Below are 16,812 nucleotides of genomic sequence, written 5' to 3'. Positions count from 1 at the left end.
GAAATACACTACGGAAAAATAATTCTGCATGTAGATTCTCTCTCTACTCATTTACATCTCTGAATCCTGAGCCTGGCCCTATCTCTCTCTGTCTCTCTCTCTCTCTCTCTGTCTCTCTCTTTCTATCTCTCTCTCTATCTCTATCTTTCTCTCTCTCTCTCTTTCCCTCCCTCTCTCTCTGTCTCTCTCTTTCTCTTTCTCTCCCTCTCTCTCTCTCCCTCTCTCCCGCTCTCTCTCTCCCTCTCTCTCTCTCTCTCCCTCTCTCTCTGTCTCTCTCTCTTTCTCTTTCTCTCTCTCTCCCTCTCTCTCTTTCTCTCTTTCTCTTTCCCTCTCTCTTTCTCTCCCCCTCGCCCACCCCTCTCTGACTCCTCAGCCTGGCCCTAACCCTCTCTCTCTCTATCTCCCTGTCTCTCTCGATGTCTCTTTCTCTGTCTCTCTCTCTCTCTGTCTCTCTCTCTGTCTCTCTCTCTCTCTCTGTCTCTCTCTCTCTCTGTTTCTCTATCTCTCTCTGTCTCTATCTCTCTGTCTCTCTCTCTGTCTCTCTCTCTCTCTCTTCCTGTCTCCCCCTTGCCAGCCCCTAACTGTCTCAACACTGTCTCTGACTGGCAGCAGCCTGTGTCCAGATGGTACCAGATGTGTGTGTGTGTGTGTGTGTGTGTGTGTGTGTGTGTGTGTGCGTGCGTGCGTGCGTGCGTGTGTGCGTATAAAGATATACAGAGTCAGTCTTTCTGTCTGTCACACACACACACACACAACACACAACACACTCACACAGTGTTAACAACAGATTAGTGTAATGTTTCTGTAGAGGAGAATTGGTTTCCTGTCTGGGAAGCAACAGATTCACTGGTCTATATCATCAATATCACTGGTCTATATTATCAATATCACTGGTCTATACCATCAATATCACTGGTCTATACCATCAATATCACTGGTCTATATCATCAATATCACTGGTCTATATCATCAATATCACTGGTCTATATCATCAATATCACTGGTCTATATCATCAATATCACTGGTCTATATTATCAATATAACTGGTCTATATATCACTGGTCTATATCATCAATATCACTGGTCTATATCATCAATATCACTGGTCTATATCATCAATATCACTGGTCTATATCATCAATATCACTGGTCTATATCATCAATATCACTGGTCTATATTATCAATATCACTGGTCTATATTATCAATATCACTGGTCTATATCACCACTTGCCTTTCTAAATACATTTGATTGATTGATTGATTGATTGATTGATACTACCACAATTCTCTGTTACAGCAATATCATTAGAACAGAATAGAGTAGAACAGAATAGAGTAGATCAGAACAGATTTGAGTAGAAGAGAATAGAATAGAGTAGAACAGAACAGAACAGATTAGAATAGAATAGAGTAGAACAGAACAGATTTGAGTAGAACAGAATAGAATAGAGTAGAACAGAATAGAATAGAGTAGAACAGAATAGAATATAGCAGAATAGATTAGAGTAGAATAGATTAGAATAGAACTGAACAGAATAGAGTAGAACAGAACAGATTAGAGTAGAACAGAATAGAGTAGAACAGAACAGAACAGATTAGAATAGAACAGAATAGAACAGAATAGAGTAGAACAGAACAGATTAGAATAGATTAGAATAGAACTGAACAGAATAGAGTAGAACAGAACAGATTAGAGTAGAACAGAATAGAGTAGAACAGAACAGAACAGATTAGAATAGAACAGAATAGAACAGAATAGAGTAGAACAGAATAGAATAGAGTAGAACAGAACAGATTTGAGTAGAACAGAATAGAATAGAGTAGAACAGAACAGATTTGAGTAGAACAGAATAGAATAGAGTAGAACAGAATAGAATATAGCAGAATAGATTAGAGTAGAATAGATTAGAATAGAACTGAACAGAATAGAGTAGAACAGAACAGATTAGAGTAGAACAGAATAGAGTAGAACAGAACAGAACAGATTAGAATAGAACAGAATAGAACAGAATAGAGTAGAACAGAACAGATTAGAATAGATTAGAATAGAACTGAACAGAATAGAGTAGAACAGAACAGATTAGAGTAGAACAGAATAGAATAGAATAGAACAGAATAGAGTAGAACAGAACAGAACAGATCAGAATAGAACAGAATAGAGTAGAATAGAGTAGAACAGAACAGATTAGAGTAGAACAGAACAGATTAGAGTAGAGCAGAACAGGTTAGAGTAGAACAGAATATAATAAAATAGAACAGAATAGAGTAGAACAGAACAGATTAGAATAGAATAGAACAGGTTAGAGTAGAACAGAATATAATAGATTAGAACAGAATAGAGTAGAACAGAACAGATTAGAATAGAATAGAACAGGTTAGAGTAGAACAGAATATAATAGAATAGAACAGAATATAATAGAATAGAACAGAATAGAGTAGAACAGAACATATTAGAGTAGAACAGAACAGATTAGAGTAGAGCAGAATATAATAGAATAGAACAGAATATAATAGAATAGAACAGAATAGAGTAGAACAGAACAGATTAGAGTAGAACAGAAAATAATAGAATAGAACAGAATAGAGTAGAACAGAACAGATTAGAGTAGAACAGAACAGATTAGAGTAGAACAGAATATAATAGAACAGAACAGATTAGAATAGAATAGAACAGGTTAGAGTAGAACAGAATATAATAGAATAGAACAGAATATAATAGAATAGAACAGAATAGAGTAGAACAGAACAGATTAGAGTAGAACAGAAAATAATAGAATAGAACAGAATAGAGTAGAACAGAACAGATTAGAGTAGAACAGAACAGATTAGAGTAGAACAGAATATAATAGAATAGAGTTGAACAGAACAGATTAGAGTAGAACAGAACAGATTAGAGTAGAACAGAATATAATAGAATAGAACAGAATAGAGTTGAACAGAACAGAATAGAGTAGAACAGAACAGAATAGAGTAGAACAGAACAGAATAGAGTAGAACAGAATATAATAGAATAGAACAGAATATAATAGAATAGAACAGAATATAATAGAATAGAACAGAATATAATAGAATAGAACAGAATGGAGTAGAACATAATAGATTAGAGTAGAACAGAATATAATAGAATAGAACAGAATAGAATAGAATAGAACAGAATATAATAGATTAGAACAAAATATAATAGAATAGAACAGAATAGATTAGAACAAAATAGAGTAGAACAGAACAGATTAGAGTAGAACAGAATATAATAGATTAGAACAGAATAGAGTAGAACAGAACAGATTAGAGTAGAACAGAATATAATAGAATAGAGTTGAACAGAATAGAGTAGAACAGAACAGAGTAGAATAGAACAGAATATAATAGAATAGAACAGAACAGATTAGAGTAGAACAGAATATAATAGAGTAGAGCAGAACAGATTAGAGTAGAACAGAATATAATAGAATAGAATATAACAGAATAGAGTAGAACAGAATAGAATAGAATAGAGTAGAACAGAATAGAGTAGAACAGAACAGATTAGAGTAGAATAGAATAGAGTAGAACAGAATAGATTAGAGTAGAACAGAACAGGTTAGAGTAGAACAGAATACAATAGAATAGAGTAGAACAGAATAGAGTAGAACAGAACAGATTAGAGTAGAATAGAATAGAATAGAACAGAACAGATTAGAGTAGAACAGAATATAATAGAGTAGAGCAGAACAGATTAGAGTAGAACAGAATATAATAGAATAGAATATAACAGAATAGAGTAGAACAGAATAGAATAGAATAGAGTAGAACAGAATAGAGTAGAACAGAACAGATTAGAGTAGAATAGAATAGAGTAGAACAGAATAGATTAGAGTAGAACAGAACAGGTTAGAGTAGAACAGAATACAATAGAATAGAGTAGAACAGAATAGAGTAGAACAGAACAGATTAGAGTAGAATATAATAGAGTAGAACAGAACAGATTAGAGTAGAATAGAATAGAGTAGAACAGAATAGATTAGAGTAGAACAGAACAGGTTAGAGTAGAACAGAATAGACTAGAACAGATAGCTTTACTGTGTTTTCCACCCGTGTTAGGTTACATGGAGAACAGAAACGTCTTTAGTCTAAGCGCACAAGGTGTGTGTGTGTGTGTGTGTGTGTGTGTAAACAGTCTTTGTGCAACAGGGGTGACTGACTAAATGACGCTGAACCTTGACAATCAGAAGGCCAGCCGCTTCATTGTGTGTGTGTCCGTCAGTCTGTCTGTAAAAGGCACGACTTGATCAGAAATCATTCAGACCAACCCCCCCCCCTCTCCTCCTTCTCTCTCTCTCTCTCTGTTTCTCTCTCTCCTCCTCTCCTACTTCTCTCCTCCCTCTCTCTCTCTCTTCCCTCTTTCCTCCTTCTCTCTCTCCTTCTCTCCTCCTTCTCTCCTCCTTCTCTCCTCTCTCTCCTCCTTCTCTCCTCCCTCTCTATCTCTCTCCCTCTCTCCTCCCTCTCACCTCCCTCTCTCTCTCCTCCTTCTCTCCTCTCTCTCTCCTCTCCTTCTCTCCTCTCTCTCTCTCCTCTCTCTCTCTCTCCTCCTTCTCTCATCCCTCTCTCTCTCCTTGCTTCTCTCCTCTCTCTCTCCTCCCTCTCTCCTCCTTCTCTCCTCTCTCCTCTCTCTCCTCCTTCTCTCTCCTTCTCTCTGCTGCAGTGCGCTGGGACAGGGGGCTCCCCGCGAAAAGGCCATCATTGATCAAACACTGCTACACACTGCAACCCACCCCCGCCCCCCGCCAGCCGACTGTGAAATCATGATGCACAGTAGAGTGATTCCCCCTGTTTCCGTGTCCGTGCGTGTGTGTGTGCGTCATGCATGCGTACCAGTGTGTGTGTGTGTGTGTGTGTGTGTGTGTGTGCGTGTGTGTGTGTGTGTGTGTGTGTGTGTGTTGTCGATAAGGTGTGTGTATGTGTGTGTGTGTGTCGGGTCCCTACTTGCTTTCCCGGGCCTCTGCAGCAGCTTCTGAACGGTGAGCAGGTCCTCCGTCTTTACTGCCTGCAGTAGTTCCTGGTCCTTCCCCATCTTCACACCCAAACCATCCTCCACTCAGCGGTCACTCTGCCTGCCACACCCCGGGGTGACGGAGCGCCCAAACCTCTCGGCCAGACCGTAAACAGCGTCCTCCGCTACAGCTGTGGAGTCTCCAGCGGCATACGGGGAGGATTGAAGGCACCGATGTCGAGGCTTTCCCGATAAGGAGAGAGGGACGGAGGGAGGGAAGGGTGGAGCGTTTAGTTTCCTGATATTCCAGAATCAACGCGCCGATCAAAAAGAATAGAATATAATCCCCGGAGGGTGTATGTTCCCGGTGTGCGTCTCCTGTCCAGATCGGTTCCGTTTCCGTGGTTGCCTCTTATCTCCTCCACTGGCCAGACACTGCAGCGGTCTGATTATAACATCCCTCTCTTCCTCTCCTCTGCTTCAAAAAAAACATAATTAACAGATGGAAGCCAGCGGATGGAAAGCAGAGAATATTTCGCGCTGAAATCGTTAAATAAATAAATAAATCGTGATGATAATAAAATGAGCGATGAGAATGATACGCGCGAAATTATTGGTGCGCGTCTAGAATCGTGAACGCGCGAGCTGTTATCGTCCCGAGGATGTGCTCGTCTCGTGCTGCTCGTTCGTAAACACAATCCTGTTGCACTCCTTGTGCCATTTCTCTCTCTCACTCCGTGTCCCGTGCCCGCGCTTCCCTACAGCAGCTGGCCCAGCTCGCGCTCCTAAACGTTTCCTGCTGCTTCATCCAGGGGGCGTGTCAGAAGCCACGACCGCCCAATCCCATCTCTCTGGGTCTGCAGCTTGCAGGCAGAGGTCTCTGTGTGTGGGGAGAGAGATGGAGAGAGAGAAATAGGGAGAGAGGGTGAGGAGAGAGAGAGAGAGACAGAGACAGAGACAGAGACAGAGAGAGACAGGGAGAGAGAAGGGTCATGTTATCATATCATGTTCTTCAGGACTAAAGGGAAAACATATTTAGCATCAGTTCTGATTCAGAAACTAGCCACACACACACACACACACACACACGCACGCACACACGCGTGCACGCACACACGCGTGCACGCACACACACGTACAACACATTGCTCACTCAGGGTCAACGTGTGGCTTGATGTGCCTCTGTGTGTGTGTGTGTGTGTGTGTGTGTGTGTGTGTGTGTGTGTGTGTGTGTGTGTGTGTGTGTGTGTGTGTGTGTGTGTGTGTGTGTGTGTGTGTGTGTGTGTGTAAGGGCGGTGTGTAAAGGAACCACAAGGAAAAAAGGAAACACACCTGGTAATTTAAGAGATGACCCTTCTACAGAAACTATCTGCTGGTTTAGTCTGCTTCTGTTGTATTCTGTCCTCAGTGTTGAGTTCTAGAGATCTCTCTGTCTTTGTGTAGGCAGAATGAAGATTCAAGCATACTGCCCACACAGGCAGGCAGGCAGGCAGGCAGGCAGGCAGGCAGGCAGGCACACACACACAGTACAGTTATTGTCAGGAAACAGGCAAAACGTCAGTAACAGAGACAACCCAACGTATTTGTCAGGGTTTACAGACGTCTCACGGATTTACAAAACCAGCCACGTCTCGGCCACCAACGTCAAGCTAAACACCTTCTATCGCCCGCTTTGAGGATAACACAGGGCCACCGACGTCAAGCTAAACACCTTCTATCGCCCGCTTTGAGGATAACACAGGGCCACCGACGTCAAGCTAAACACCTTCTATCGCCCGCTTTGAGGATAACGCAGGGCCACCGACGTCAAGCTAAACACCTTCTATCGCCCACTTTGAGGATAACTCAGGGCCACCGACGTCAAAATAAACACCTTCTATCGCCCGCTTTGAGGATAACACAGGGCCACCGACGTCAAGCTAAACACCTTCTTCTCGCTTTGAGGAAAACACAGGGCCACCGACGTCAAGCTAAACACCTTCTATCGCCCGCTTTGAGGATAACACAGGGCCACCGACGTCAAGCTAAACACCTTCTATCGCCCGCTTTGAGGATAACGCAGGGCCACCGACGTCAAGCTAAACACCTTCTATCGCCCACTTTGAGGATAACTCAGGGCCACCGACGTCAAAATAAACACCTTCTATCGCCCGCTTTGAGGATAACACAGGGCCACCGACGTCAAGCTAAACACCTTCTTCGCTTTGAGGAAAACACAGACGCTCCCACGGGCTGTGGGCTCTCGTTCTCCGACGTCAGTAAGACATTCAACCCTTTCTAAGCTGCCGGCCCAGACGTCATCCCTAGCCGCGTCCTCAGAGCTCAGACCAGCTGGCTGGAGTGTGTTTACGGACATATTTAATCTCTCCCCTATCCCAGTCTGCTGTCCCCACATGCTTCAAGATGGCCACCATTGTTCCTGTCCCCAAGATAACTGAACTAAATGACTATCGCCCCCGTAGCACTCACTTCTGTCATCATGAAGTGCTTTGAGAGACTAGTCAAGGATCATATCACCTCCACCCAAGACCCACTTCAATTTGCTTTCCGCCCCAATAGATCCACAGACAATGCAATCTCAACCACACTGCACACTGCCCTATCCCATCTGGACGAGAGGAATACCTATGTAAGAATGCTTTTCATTGACTACAGCTCAGCATTCAACACCATAGTACCCTCCAAACTCATCATTAAGCTGGAGGCCCTGGGTCTAAACCCCTCCCTGTGCAACTGGGTCCTGGATTTCCTGACTGGCCGCCCCCTAGGTGGTGAAGGTAGGAGACAACATCTCCACTTCGCTGATCCTCAACACAGGGGGCCCACAAGGGTGTGTGCTCAGCCCTCTCCTATACTCCCTGTTCACCCACGACTGCATGGCCATGCACGCCTCCAACTCAATCATCAAGTTTGCAGATGACACTACAGTAGTGGACATGATCACCAACAACGACGAGACGGCCTACATGGAGGAGGTGAGGGCCCTGGCAGAGGGACAACGAGGAGACAGCCTACAGGGAGGAGGTGAGGGCCCTGACAGAGGGACAACGACGAGACGGCCTACAGGGAGGAGGTGAGGGCCCTGACAGAGGGACAACGACGAGACGGCCTACAGGGAGGAGGTGAGGGCCCTGGCAGAGGGACAACGATGAGACGGCCTACAGGGAGGAGGTGAGGGCCCTGGCAGAGGGACAACGATGAGACGGCCTACAGGGAGGAGGTGAGGGCCCTGGCAGAGGGACAACGAGGAGACGGCCTACAGGGAGGAGGTGAGGGCCCTGCCAGAGGGACAACGACGAGACGGCCTACAGGGAGGAGGTGAGGGCCCTGCCAGAGGGACAACGACGAGACGGCCTACAGGGAGGAGGTGAGGGCCCTCGGAGGTGGTGAATGTAGGAAACAACGCTGATCGTGGACAGACAGTGTGGTGAAGAAGGCGCAGCAGCGCCTCTTTAACCTCAGGCTTGGCCCCTAAAACCCTCACAAAACTTTTACGGATGCACAATTGAGAGCATCCTGTTGGGCTGTATCACCTCCTGGTACGGCAACTGCACCGCCCACAACCACAGGGCTCTCCAGAGGGTGCACACACACACACACACACACACACACACACACACACACACACAGCCAGGCAGTGGGGTGTTATAACACCTAAGTTGTTCTACCACTTGGCTGAATACACCACTCTGATAAAGGTGTAAATGTGATATTTCAGATTATTTTTTTTTTTTTAATACATTTCTCATCATTTCTATTAACCTGTTTTTTGCTTTGTCGTTATGGGGTATTGTGATGTCATTATGGGGTATTGTGATGTCATTATGGGGTATTGTGATGTCATTATGGGGTATTGTGATGTCGTTATGGGGTATTGTGATGTCATTATGGGGTGTTGTGATGTCGTTATGGGGTATTGTGATGTCGTTATGGGGTACTGTGATGTTGTTATGGGGTTTTGTGATGTCATTATGGGGTACTGTGATGTCATTATGGGGTATTGTGATGTCATTATGGGGTATTGTGATGTCATTATGGGGTATTGTGATGTCATTATGGGGAATTGTGGTGTCATTATGGGGTATTGTGGTGTCATTATGGGGTACTGTGATGTCATTATGGGGTATTGTGATGTCATTATGGGGTATTGTGATGTCATTATGGGGTATTGTGATGTCATTATGGGGTATTGTGATGTTGTTATGGGGTATTGTGATGTCATTATGGGGTATTGTGATGTCATTATGGGGTATTGTGATGTTGTTATGGGGTTTTGTGATGTCCTTATGGGGTACTGTGATGTCATTACGGGGTATTTTGTGTAGATTGATGAGGGGGGGAAAAAAAACTATTGAATCCATTTTAGAATAAGACTGTAACGTAACAAGATGTGTGAAAAAACGTCTAGAGGTTCTGAAAATGTACTGAATGTTACTGTAGTTAACCGTTGTGCCAGGCTTGTGCCAGGCTTGTGCAAGGCTTGTGCCAGGCTTGTGCCAGGCTTGTGCCAGGCTTGCGCCAGGCTTGTGCCAGGCTTGTGCCAGGCTTGTGCCAGGCTCCAGGTTTAAACTGCTACATAGGGGTGTAGTGATGTGTGGAGAAGTGAGTTACTCAAACACTTCCAAAGAAAATCCAGAATATCCTGAAGGAAAGGTGCCCTGTGTGAATATTTCTGTTTTTATATATATATATATATATATATATTATTTTGTATATTATTATATATATTTTTTAATCAGTTTTCCTATAGTTTTAGGCTTTCACCCTCAAAACACAGTTTTTTTTTTAATTGAAAAATTACAACAAAATTATGTTGCAAGTCCAAAAGAAACCACATCAAGAGGCCATTTTTGAGGTCTGGGAAAAAAAAAAAAAAATCAATTTTTTTTTTGTAGAGGGTGTAGTTACCCTTTAATTAAATTTGGCACCAAGCAAGAAACCTTTTTTTTTTACAATGTAGGCTACATGTGAATGCAGAGATAGCAAAACAATCATTCTGATAGGTAGACCTACTTCGCAGTCAACATTTAATTGGTAAGGGTTTTTTTTAGGGGGTAAAGCCTGTAAAATGTTATTTTAAACAGCTGTATGATGACTGAATTCGCGACATTGCAAAGATTCAACCAAAGACTTCAGACGTAAACTTCTTCAATACCCCTGGTTTACATTGTTGCCTTAAATTAGTATTTTACTGGTAGATGTCATCGGTGGAAACGTCTTTCCGTTTCCTAGCGGTTACCGATGTCGTTTAAGTTCTGTGAGCTGCTCCATCACGGACCAACCAGTTGAGAGCCGCGCGCTCTTTGTCTCGCTGCCTGATATTCCTGCTGAAACTAGCGACGTGTGCAGCACGTGACATACTTCACCTGTTTTGCGATCGTGTGGACAGGCTACTTCGGTTAACATCTGCTAACCATGTGTTTGTGACCAATACGATTTATTTGAATTTGATTTGATCCCTTAACTTAACCATTCAGAATGAGTTCCTTAATGTTTAAACCCTATCCCAAACCTTAACCATTCAGAATGAGTTCCTTAATGTTTAAACCCTATCCCAAACCTTAACCATTCAGAATGAGTTCCTTAATGTTTAAACCCTATCCCAAACCTTAACCATTCAGAATGAGTTCCTTAACGTTTAAACCCTATCCCAAACCTTAACCATTCAGAATGAGTTCCTTAACGTTTAAACCCTATCCCAAACCTTAACCATTCAGAATGAGTTCCTTAATGTTTAAACCCTATCCCAAACCTTAAACATTCAGAATTAATTCCTTAACTTAATGTTTAAACCTTATCTCAAACCTTAAACATTCAGAATGAATTCCTTAACTTAATGTTTAAACCCTATCCCAAACCTTAAACATTCAGAATTAATTCCTTAACTTAATGTTTAAACCCTATCTCAAACCTTAAACATTCAGAATGAGTTCCTTAACTTCATGTTTAAACCCTATCCCAAACCTTAACCATTCAGAATGAGTTCCTTAACTTCATGTTTAAACCCTATCCCAAACCTTAAACATTCAGAATGAATTCCTTAACTTAATGTTTAAACCCTATCTCAAACCTTAACCATTCAGAATGAGTTCCTTAACTTCATGTTTAAACCCTATCCCAAACCTTAACCATTCAGAATGAGTTCCTTAACTTAATGGTTAAACCCTATCCCAAACCCTAACCCTTCATAATGAGTTCATTAACTTAACCCTTAACTTCAAAATGTGACGTTTGGAGAAATGGTATGATTCCAGAGCATCAGGAGTCAACCCAGGGTGTCAAAAACACTTCAAAATGTGACGTTTGGCATAACTTCAAAATTGAACGTTTCGGAGAAAGTGGATGAAAGTCTGATTCTGCAGTGAAACTGTGACAGAGACTTCAGCCACGCAGAAGATGAAGCCGTCGGCCTGCAATTACAATTCTGAATAACGACACAGCTTATTTATACTTCTCTGTGGAAAAGAGGCCGCGATACCCATCATGTTGACACGCTTCTCAGTTTGCTGAAATATGACTGGTTTCACATTTGTCTCTAGCGATCAATCATTTACATTTTTTTTTTTAAACCTTTAGTTACCTAGGCATGTCAGTTAAGAACAAATTCTTATTTACAATGACGGCCTACACCGGGCCGAACCCCGGACGACGCTGGGCCAATTGTGAGCTGTCCTATAGGACTCCAAATCACGGCCGGTTGTGATACAGCCTGGAATCGAACCAGGGTCTGTAGTGACATTCATACAATGTTTAAGTTTCACAGGATATTCCGTTAACAACTGGACTGCTTTTCTGTTTTCGGGAACATCTGACCTGTTGTTAGACTAGTGGGTAGGAAGGTCCAGTCTCTCCAGACTGATATCTGACCTGTTGTTAGACTAGTGGGTAGGAAGGTCCAGTCTCTCCAGACTGATATCTGACCTGTTGTTAGACTAGTGGGTAGGAAGGTCCAGTCTCTCCAGACTGACATCTGACCTGCTGTTAGATTAGTGGGTAGGAAGGTCCAGTCTCTCCAGACTGATATCTGACCTGCTGTTAGATTAGTGGGTAGGAAGGTCCAGTCTCTCCAGACTGACATCTGACCTGCTGTTAGATTAGTGGGTAGGAAGGTCCAGTCTCTCCAGACTGATATCTGACCTGTTGTTCGACTAGTGGGTAGGAAGGTCCAGTCTCTCCAGACTGACATCTGACCTGCTGTTAGATTAGTGGGTAGGAAGGTCCAGTCTCTCCAGACTGATATCTGACCTGTTGTTAGACTAGTGGGTAGGAAGGTCCAGTCTCTCCAGACTGATATCTGACCTGCTGTTAGATTAGTGGGTAGGAAGGTCCAGTCTGCTGCTAGATTACACTCTCAGTGTCTGTATACAACACATAAGTGACACACACACACACACACACACACACACACACACACACACACACACACACACACACACACACACACACACACACACACACACACACACACACACCCCACACTCGTACACACAGCACAGCTTGTGCCATGATGAGTAAGACAACGTTAGCAGGATGGCGACACAACAAACAGAGACGGTCCTAGTTGGACAAGAGGTCACTGATTTCACTCCAATCCCCCAATGATTTAATAGCACATTATAAACTGGGTGGTTTGAACACTGAATGCTGATTGGCTGACAGCCGTGTTAATATCAGACCGTATACCACGGGTATGACATAACATGTATTTCTACTGCTCTAATTACGTTGGTAACCAGATTATAATGGCAATAAGGCACCTCGGGGGTTTGTAGTATATGGACCAATATACCACGGTTAAGGGGCTGTATCCAGGCACTCCGTGTTGCGTCGTGCGTAAGAACAGCCCTTAGCCGTGGTATATTGGCCGTATACCACACCTTCTCGTGCATTATTGCTTAATTATATAGAATATAGCATCATAAAGCATACTGTTGTGTAGGGTAGATAGTGTTCAGCCCTGTCCCTCTGTCTGTCTCCTGTCCTGTTGTATAAACTGCCTTCATTTTGCTGGACCCCAGGAAGAGTAGCTGCTGCCTTGGCAGGAACTAATGGGGATCTATAATAAACCCCAGGAAGAGTAGCTGCTGCCTTGGCAGGAACTAATGGGGATCCATAATAAACCCCAGGAAGAGTAGCTGTTGCCTTGGCAGGAACTAATGGGGATCCATAATAAACCCCAGGAAGAGTAGCTGCTGCCTTGGCAGGAACTAATGGGGATCTATAATAAACCCCAGGAAGAGTAGCTGCTGCCTTGGCAGGAACTAATGGGGATCCATAATAAACCCCAGGAAGAGTAGCTGCTGCCTTGGCAGGAACTAATGGGGATCCATAATAAACCCCAGGAAGAGTAGCTGCTGCCTTGGCAGGAACTAATGGGGATCCATAATAAACCCCAGGAAGAGTAGCTGCTGCCTTGACAGGAACTAATGGGGATCCATAATAAACCCCAGGAAGAGTAGCTGCTGCCTTGACAGGAACTAATGGGGATCCATAATAAACCCCAGGAAGAGTAGCTGCTGCCTTGACAGGAACTAATGGGGATCCATAATAAACCCCAGGAAGAGTAGCTGCTGCCTTGGCAGGAACTAAATGGGGATCCATAATAAACCCCAGGAAGAGTAGCTGCTGCCTTGGCAGGAACTAATGGGGATCCATAATAAACCCCAGGAAGAGTAGCTGCTGCCTTGGCAGGAACTAATGGGGATCCATAATAAACCCCAGGAAGAGTAGCTGCTGCCTTGGCAGGAACTAATGGGGATCCATAATAAACCCCAGGAAGAGTAGCTGCTGCCTTGGCAGAATGGGTCTGTCTGGTAAAAACAGAGACAGCAGTGACCTCTAGTGGTCGACCTAGGAGCATGCTCTCTGTCATGATCTCTGCCGTGCTGAGGGATAAGGCTGTTTGTAACCTTTTAAAAAAAAAAAATTAAAAGGTTTTTAAAAAAAAGTTATCGTAGCGACACGTTGACTACGTTAAAGGTGTAGAGATAGTATGTGTGTGCGGGACGTACTATCTCTGCTATCTATTTTTTCTTCCACAATGTGTATTTTTGCGCATTATAACCCCCCCAGCACCACACATCTGATGAACTTGGTAGCTAGTCTTCTCAAGCCTGTGTGTAACCTAAACAAACCCGACCAAACACCTGGCAAAATAGTTTTTTGGGGGATGTAATAACTATTCAGAATCAGATTCAAATTCAATGTAGACGTGATGACGTCTTCCCTCTACGATCAACACGAGGGTTTGGGTGACATTTTTTAATCGTCGGGATTCCTGGTCTGTGATTGGCCGAGACGCCTTGTCCATCATACTCAGTAGACCGGGCTTGGAGGAACAGGTTGAGACGTTTACAAACTGCGAAATCATTCAACATCATTGAACGCGGTTACACTACAAAAAACAAACTGGTGAGTACAGCAGGTCCGTCTGTGACGTTTCAATGTTGTGTTTTTTTTTGTGTGGTTTTTAAACGTTGTATTTTGTTGTGTTTACCGAGACTGAGCGCAAATCAAAATCTGTGCGTCCGTCCGCTCATCAGCAGACGGCGCGCTGAGCGCATCCGGGAGTCAGGAGAGGAAAGCTGGAATACTGAATACCGTTTATAACGTGTCTCTGTTTTACAGGCCGTTATTATGTGGATGATGAGTCCTTCATTGCTTTCATTCTGAACCATATTTTATGTTCTGTTTTCTGATCTTATGGTATGATGTGTTGTCATAACATAACGCATCACAACGCATCATTACACAACACACCATAACACAACATATCATATATAAACATAACACATAATAATACATCATAACGCATCATAACACAACACGCCATAACACAACATATCATATATAAACATAACACATAATACATCATATCATAATATAACGTTTTATGTATTATGTTATGATGTATTATGTTATGATGTATTATGTTATGATGTGTTATGTTATGATGTATTATGTTATGATGTATTATGATGTGTTGTGTTATGATGTGTTATGTTATGATGTATTATGTTATGATGTATTATGATGTATTATGATGTATTATGATGTATTATGATGTGTTGTGTTATGATGTGTTATGTTATGATGTATTATGTTATGATGTATTATGTTATGATGTATTATGTTATGATGTATTATGTTATGATGTGTTATGTTATGATGTATTATGATGTATTATGATGTATTATGATGTATTATGTTATGATGTATTATGTTATGATGTATTATGTTATGATGTATTATGTTATGATGTGTTATGTTATGATGTATTATGTTATGATGTATTATGTTATGATGTATTATGTTATGATGTATTATGATGTATTATGTTATGATGTATTATGATGTATTATGATGTATTATGATGTATTATGTTATGATGTATTATGATGTATTATGATGTATTATGATGTATTATGTTATGATGTATTATGATGTGTTATGATGTATTATGATGTATTATGTTATGATGTATTATGTTATGATGTATTATGTTATGATGTATTATGTTATGATGTATTATGTTATGATGTATTATGTTATGATGTATTATGATATGATGTGTTATGATGTATTATGTTATGATGTGTTATGTTATGATGTATTATGTTATGATGTATTATGTTATGATGTATTATGTTATGATGTATTATGATATGATGTGTTATGTTATGATGTATTATGTTATGATGTATTATGTTATGATGTATTATGTTATGATGTATTATGATGTATTATGTTATGATGTATTATGATGTATTATGTTATGATGTATTATGTTATGATGTATTATGTTATGATGTATTATGATATGATGTGTTATGTTATGATGTATTATGTTATGATGTATTATGTTATGATGTATTATGTTATGATGTATTATGATGTATTATGTTATGATGTATTATGATGTATTATGTTATGATGTATTATGTTATGATGTATTATGTTATGATGTATTATGTTATGATGTATTATGTTATGATGTATTATGTTATGATGTATTATGTTATGATGTATTATGTTATGATGTATTATGATGTATTATGTTATGATGTATTATGATGTATTATGTTATGATGTATTATGTTATGATGTATTATGTTATGATGTATTATGTTATGATGTATTATGTTATGATGTATTATGATGTATTATGTTATGATGTATTATGCTATGATGTATTATGATGTATTATGTTATGATGTATTATGTTATGATGTATTATGTTATGATGTGTTATGTTATGATGTATTATGATGTATTATGTTATGATGTATTATGTTATGATGTATTATGTTATGATGTGTTATGTTATGATGTATTATGTTATGATGTATTATGTTATGATGTATTATGTTATGATGTATTATGTTATGATGTGTTATGTTATGATGTATTATGTTATGATGTATTATGATGTATTATGTTATGATGTATTATGATGTATTATGATGTATTATGATGTATTATGTTATGATGTATTATGATGTATTATGATGTATTATGATGTATTATGTTATGATGTATTATGATGTGTTATGATGTATTATGATGTATTATGTTATGATGTATTATGTTATGATGTATTATGTTATGATGTATTATGTTATGATGTATTATGTTATGATGTATTATGATATGATGTGTTATGATGTATTATGTTATGATGTGTTATGTTATGATGTATTATGTTATGATGTATTATGTTATGATGTATTATGTTATGATGTGTTATGTTATGATGTATTATGTTATGATGTATTATGTTATGATGTATTATGTTATGATGTATTATGATGTATTATGTTATGATGTATTATGATGTATTA

The 16,812-nt window shown here is 40.7% G+C and overlaps 2 protein-coding genes across 7 annotated transcripts in view; one reads left to right on the top strand and one right to left on the bottom strand.

Annotated features, from left to right (window-relative positions):
• Positions 1-5,726, bottom strand: part of LOC110516853 (caskin-1) — a 135,352-nt gene extending 129,626 nt beyond the window's left edge. For all 6 annotated transcript variants that reach the window (XM_036972308.1, XM_036972309.1, XM_036972311.1 and 3 more), the window contains exon 1: positions 4,966-5,726. In XM_036972308.1, the coding sequence (XP_036828203.1) occupies positions 4,966-5,053 (88 nt within the window). In that variant the 5' untranslated portion in view covers positions 5,054-5,726. The remainder of the gene's footprint in view (positions 1-4,965) is intronic.
• An 8,454-nt stretch (positions 5,727-14,180) lies between these two features.
• The window catches only part of prpsap2 (phosphoribosyl pyrophosphate synthetase-associated protein 2), a 45,970-nt gene continuing 43,338 nt past the window's right edge, over positions 14,181-16,812 (top strand). The window contains exon 1 of the mRNA XM_036972342.1: positions 14,181-14,383. The gene's annotated coding sequence lies outside the window, so the exon portion shown is untranslated. The remainder of the gene's footprint in view (positions 14,384-16,812) is intronic.

This window comes from Oncorhynchus mykiss, unplaced genomic scaffold (assembly GCF_013265735.2).
Source record: "Oncorhynchus mykiss isolate Arlee unplaced genomic scaffold, USDA_OmykA_1.1 un_scaffold_140, whole genome shotgun sequence".
NCBI classification, from domain to species: Eukaryota; Metazoa; Chordata; class Actinopteri; order Salmoniformes; family Salmonidae; genus Oncorhynchus; species Oncorhynchus mykiss.
This window is presented reverse-complemented; position numbering and strand designations above follow the sequence as displayed.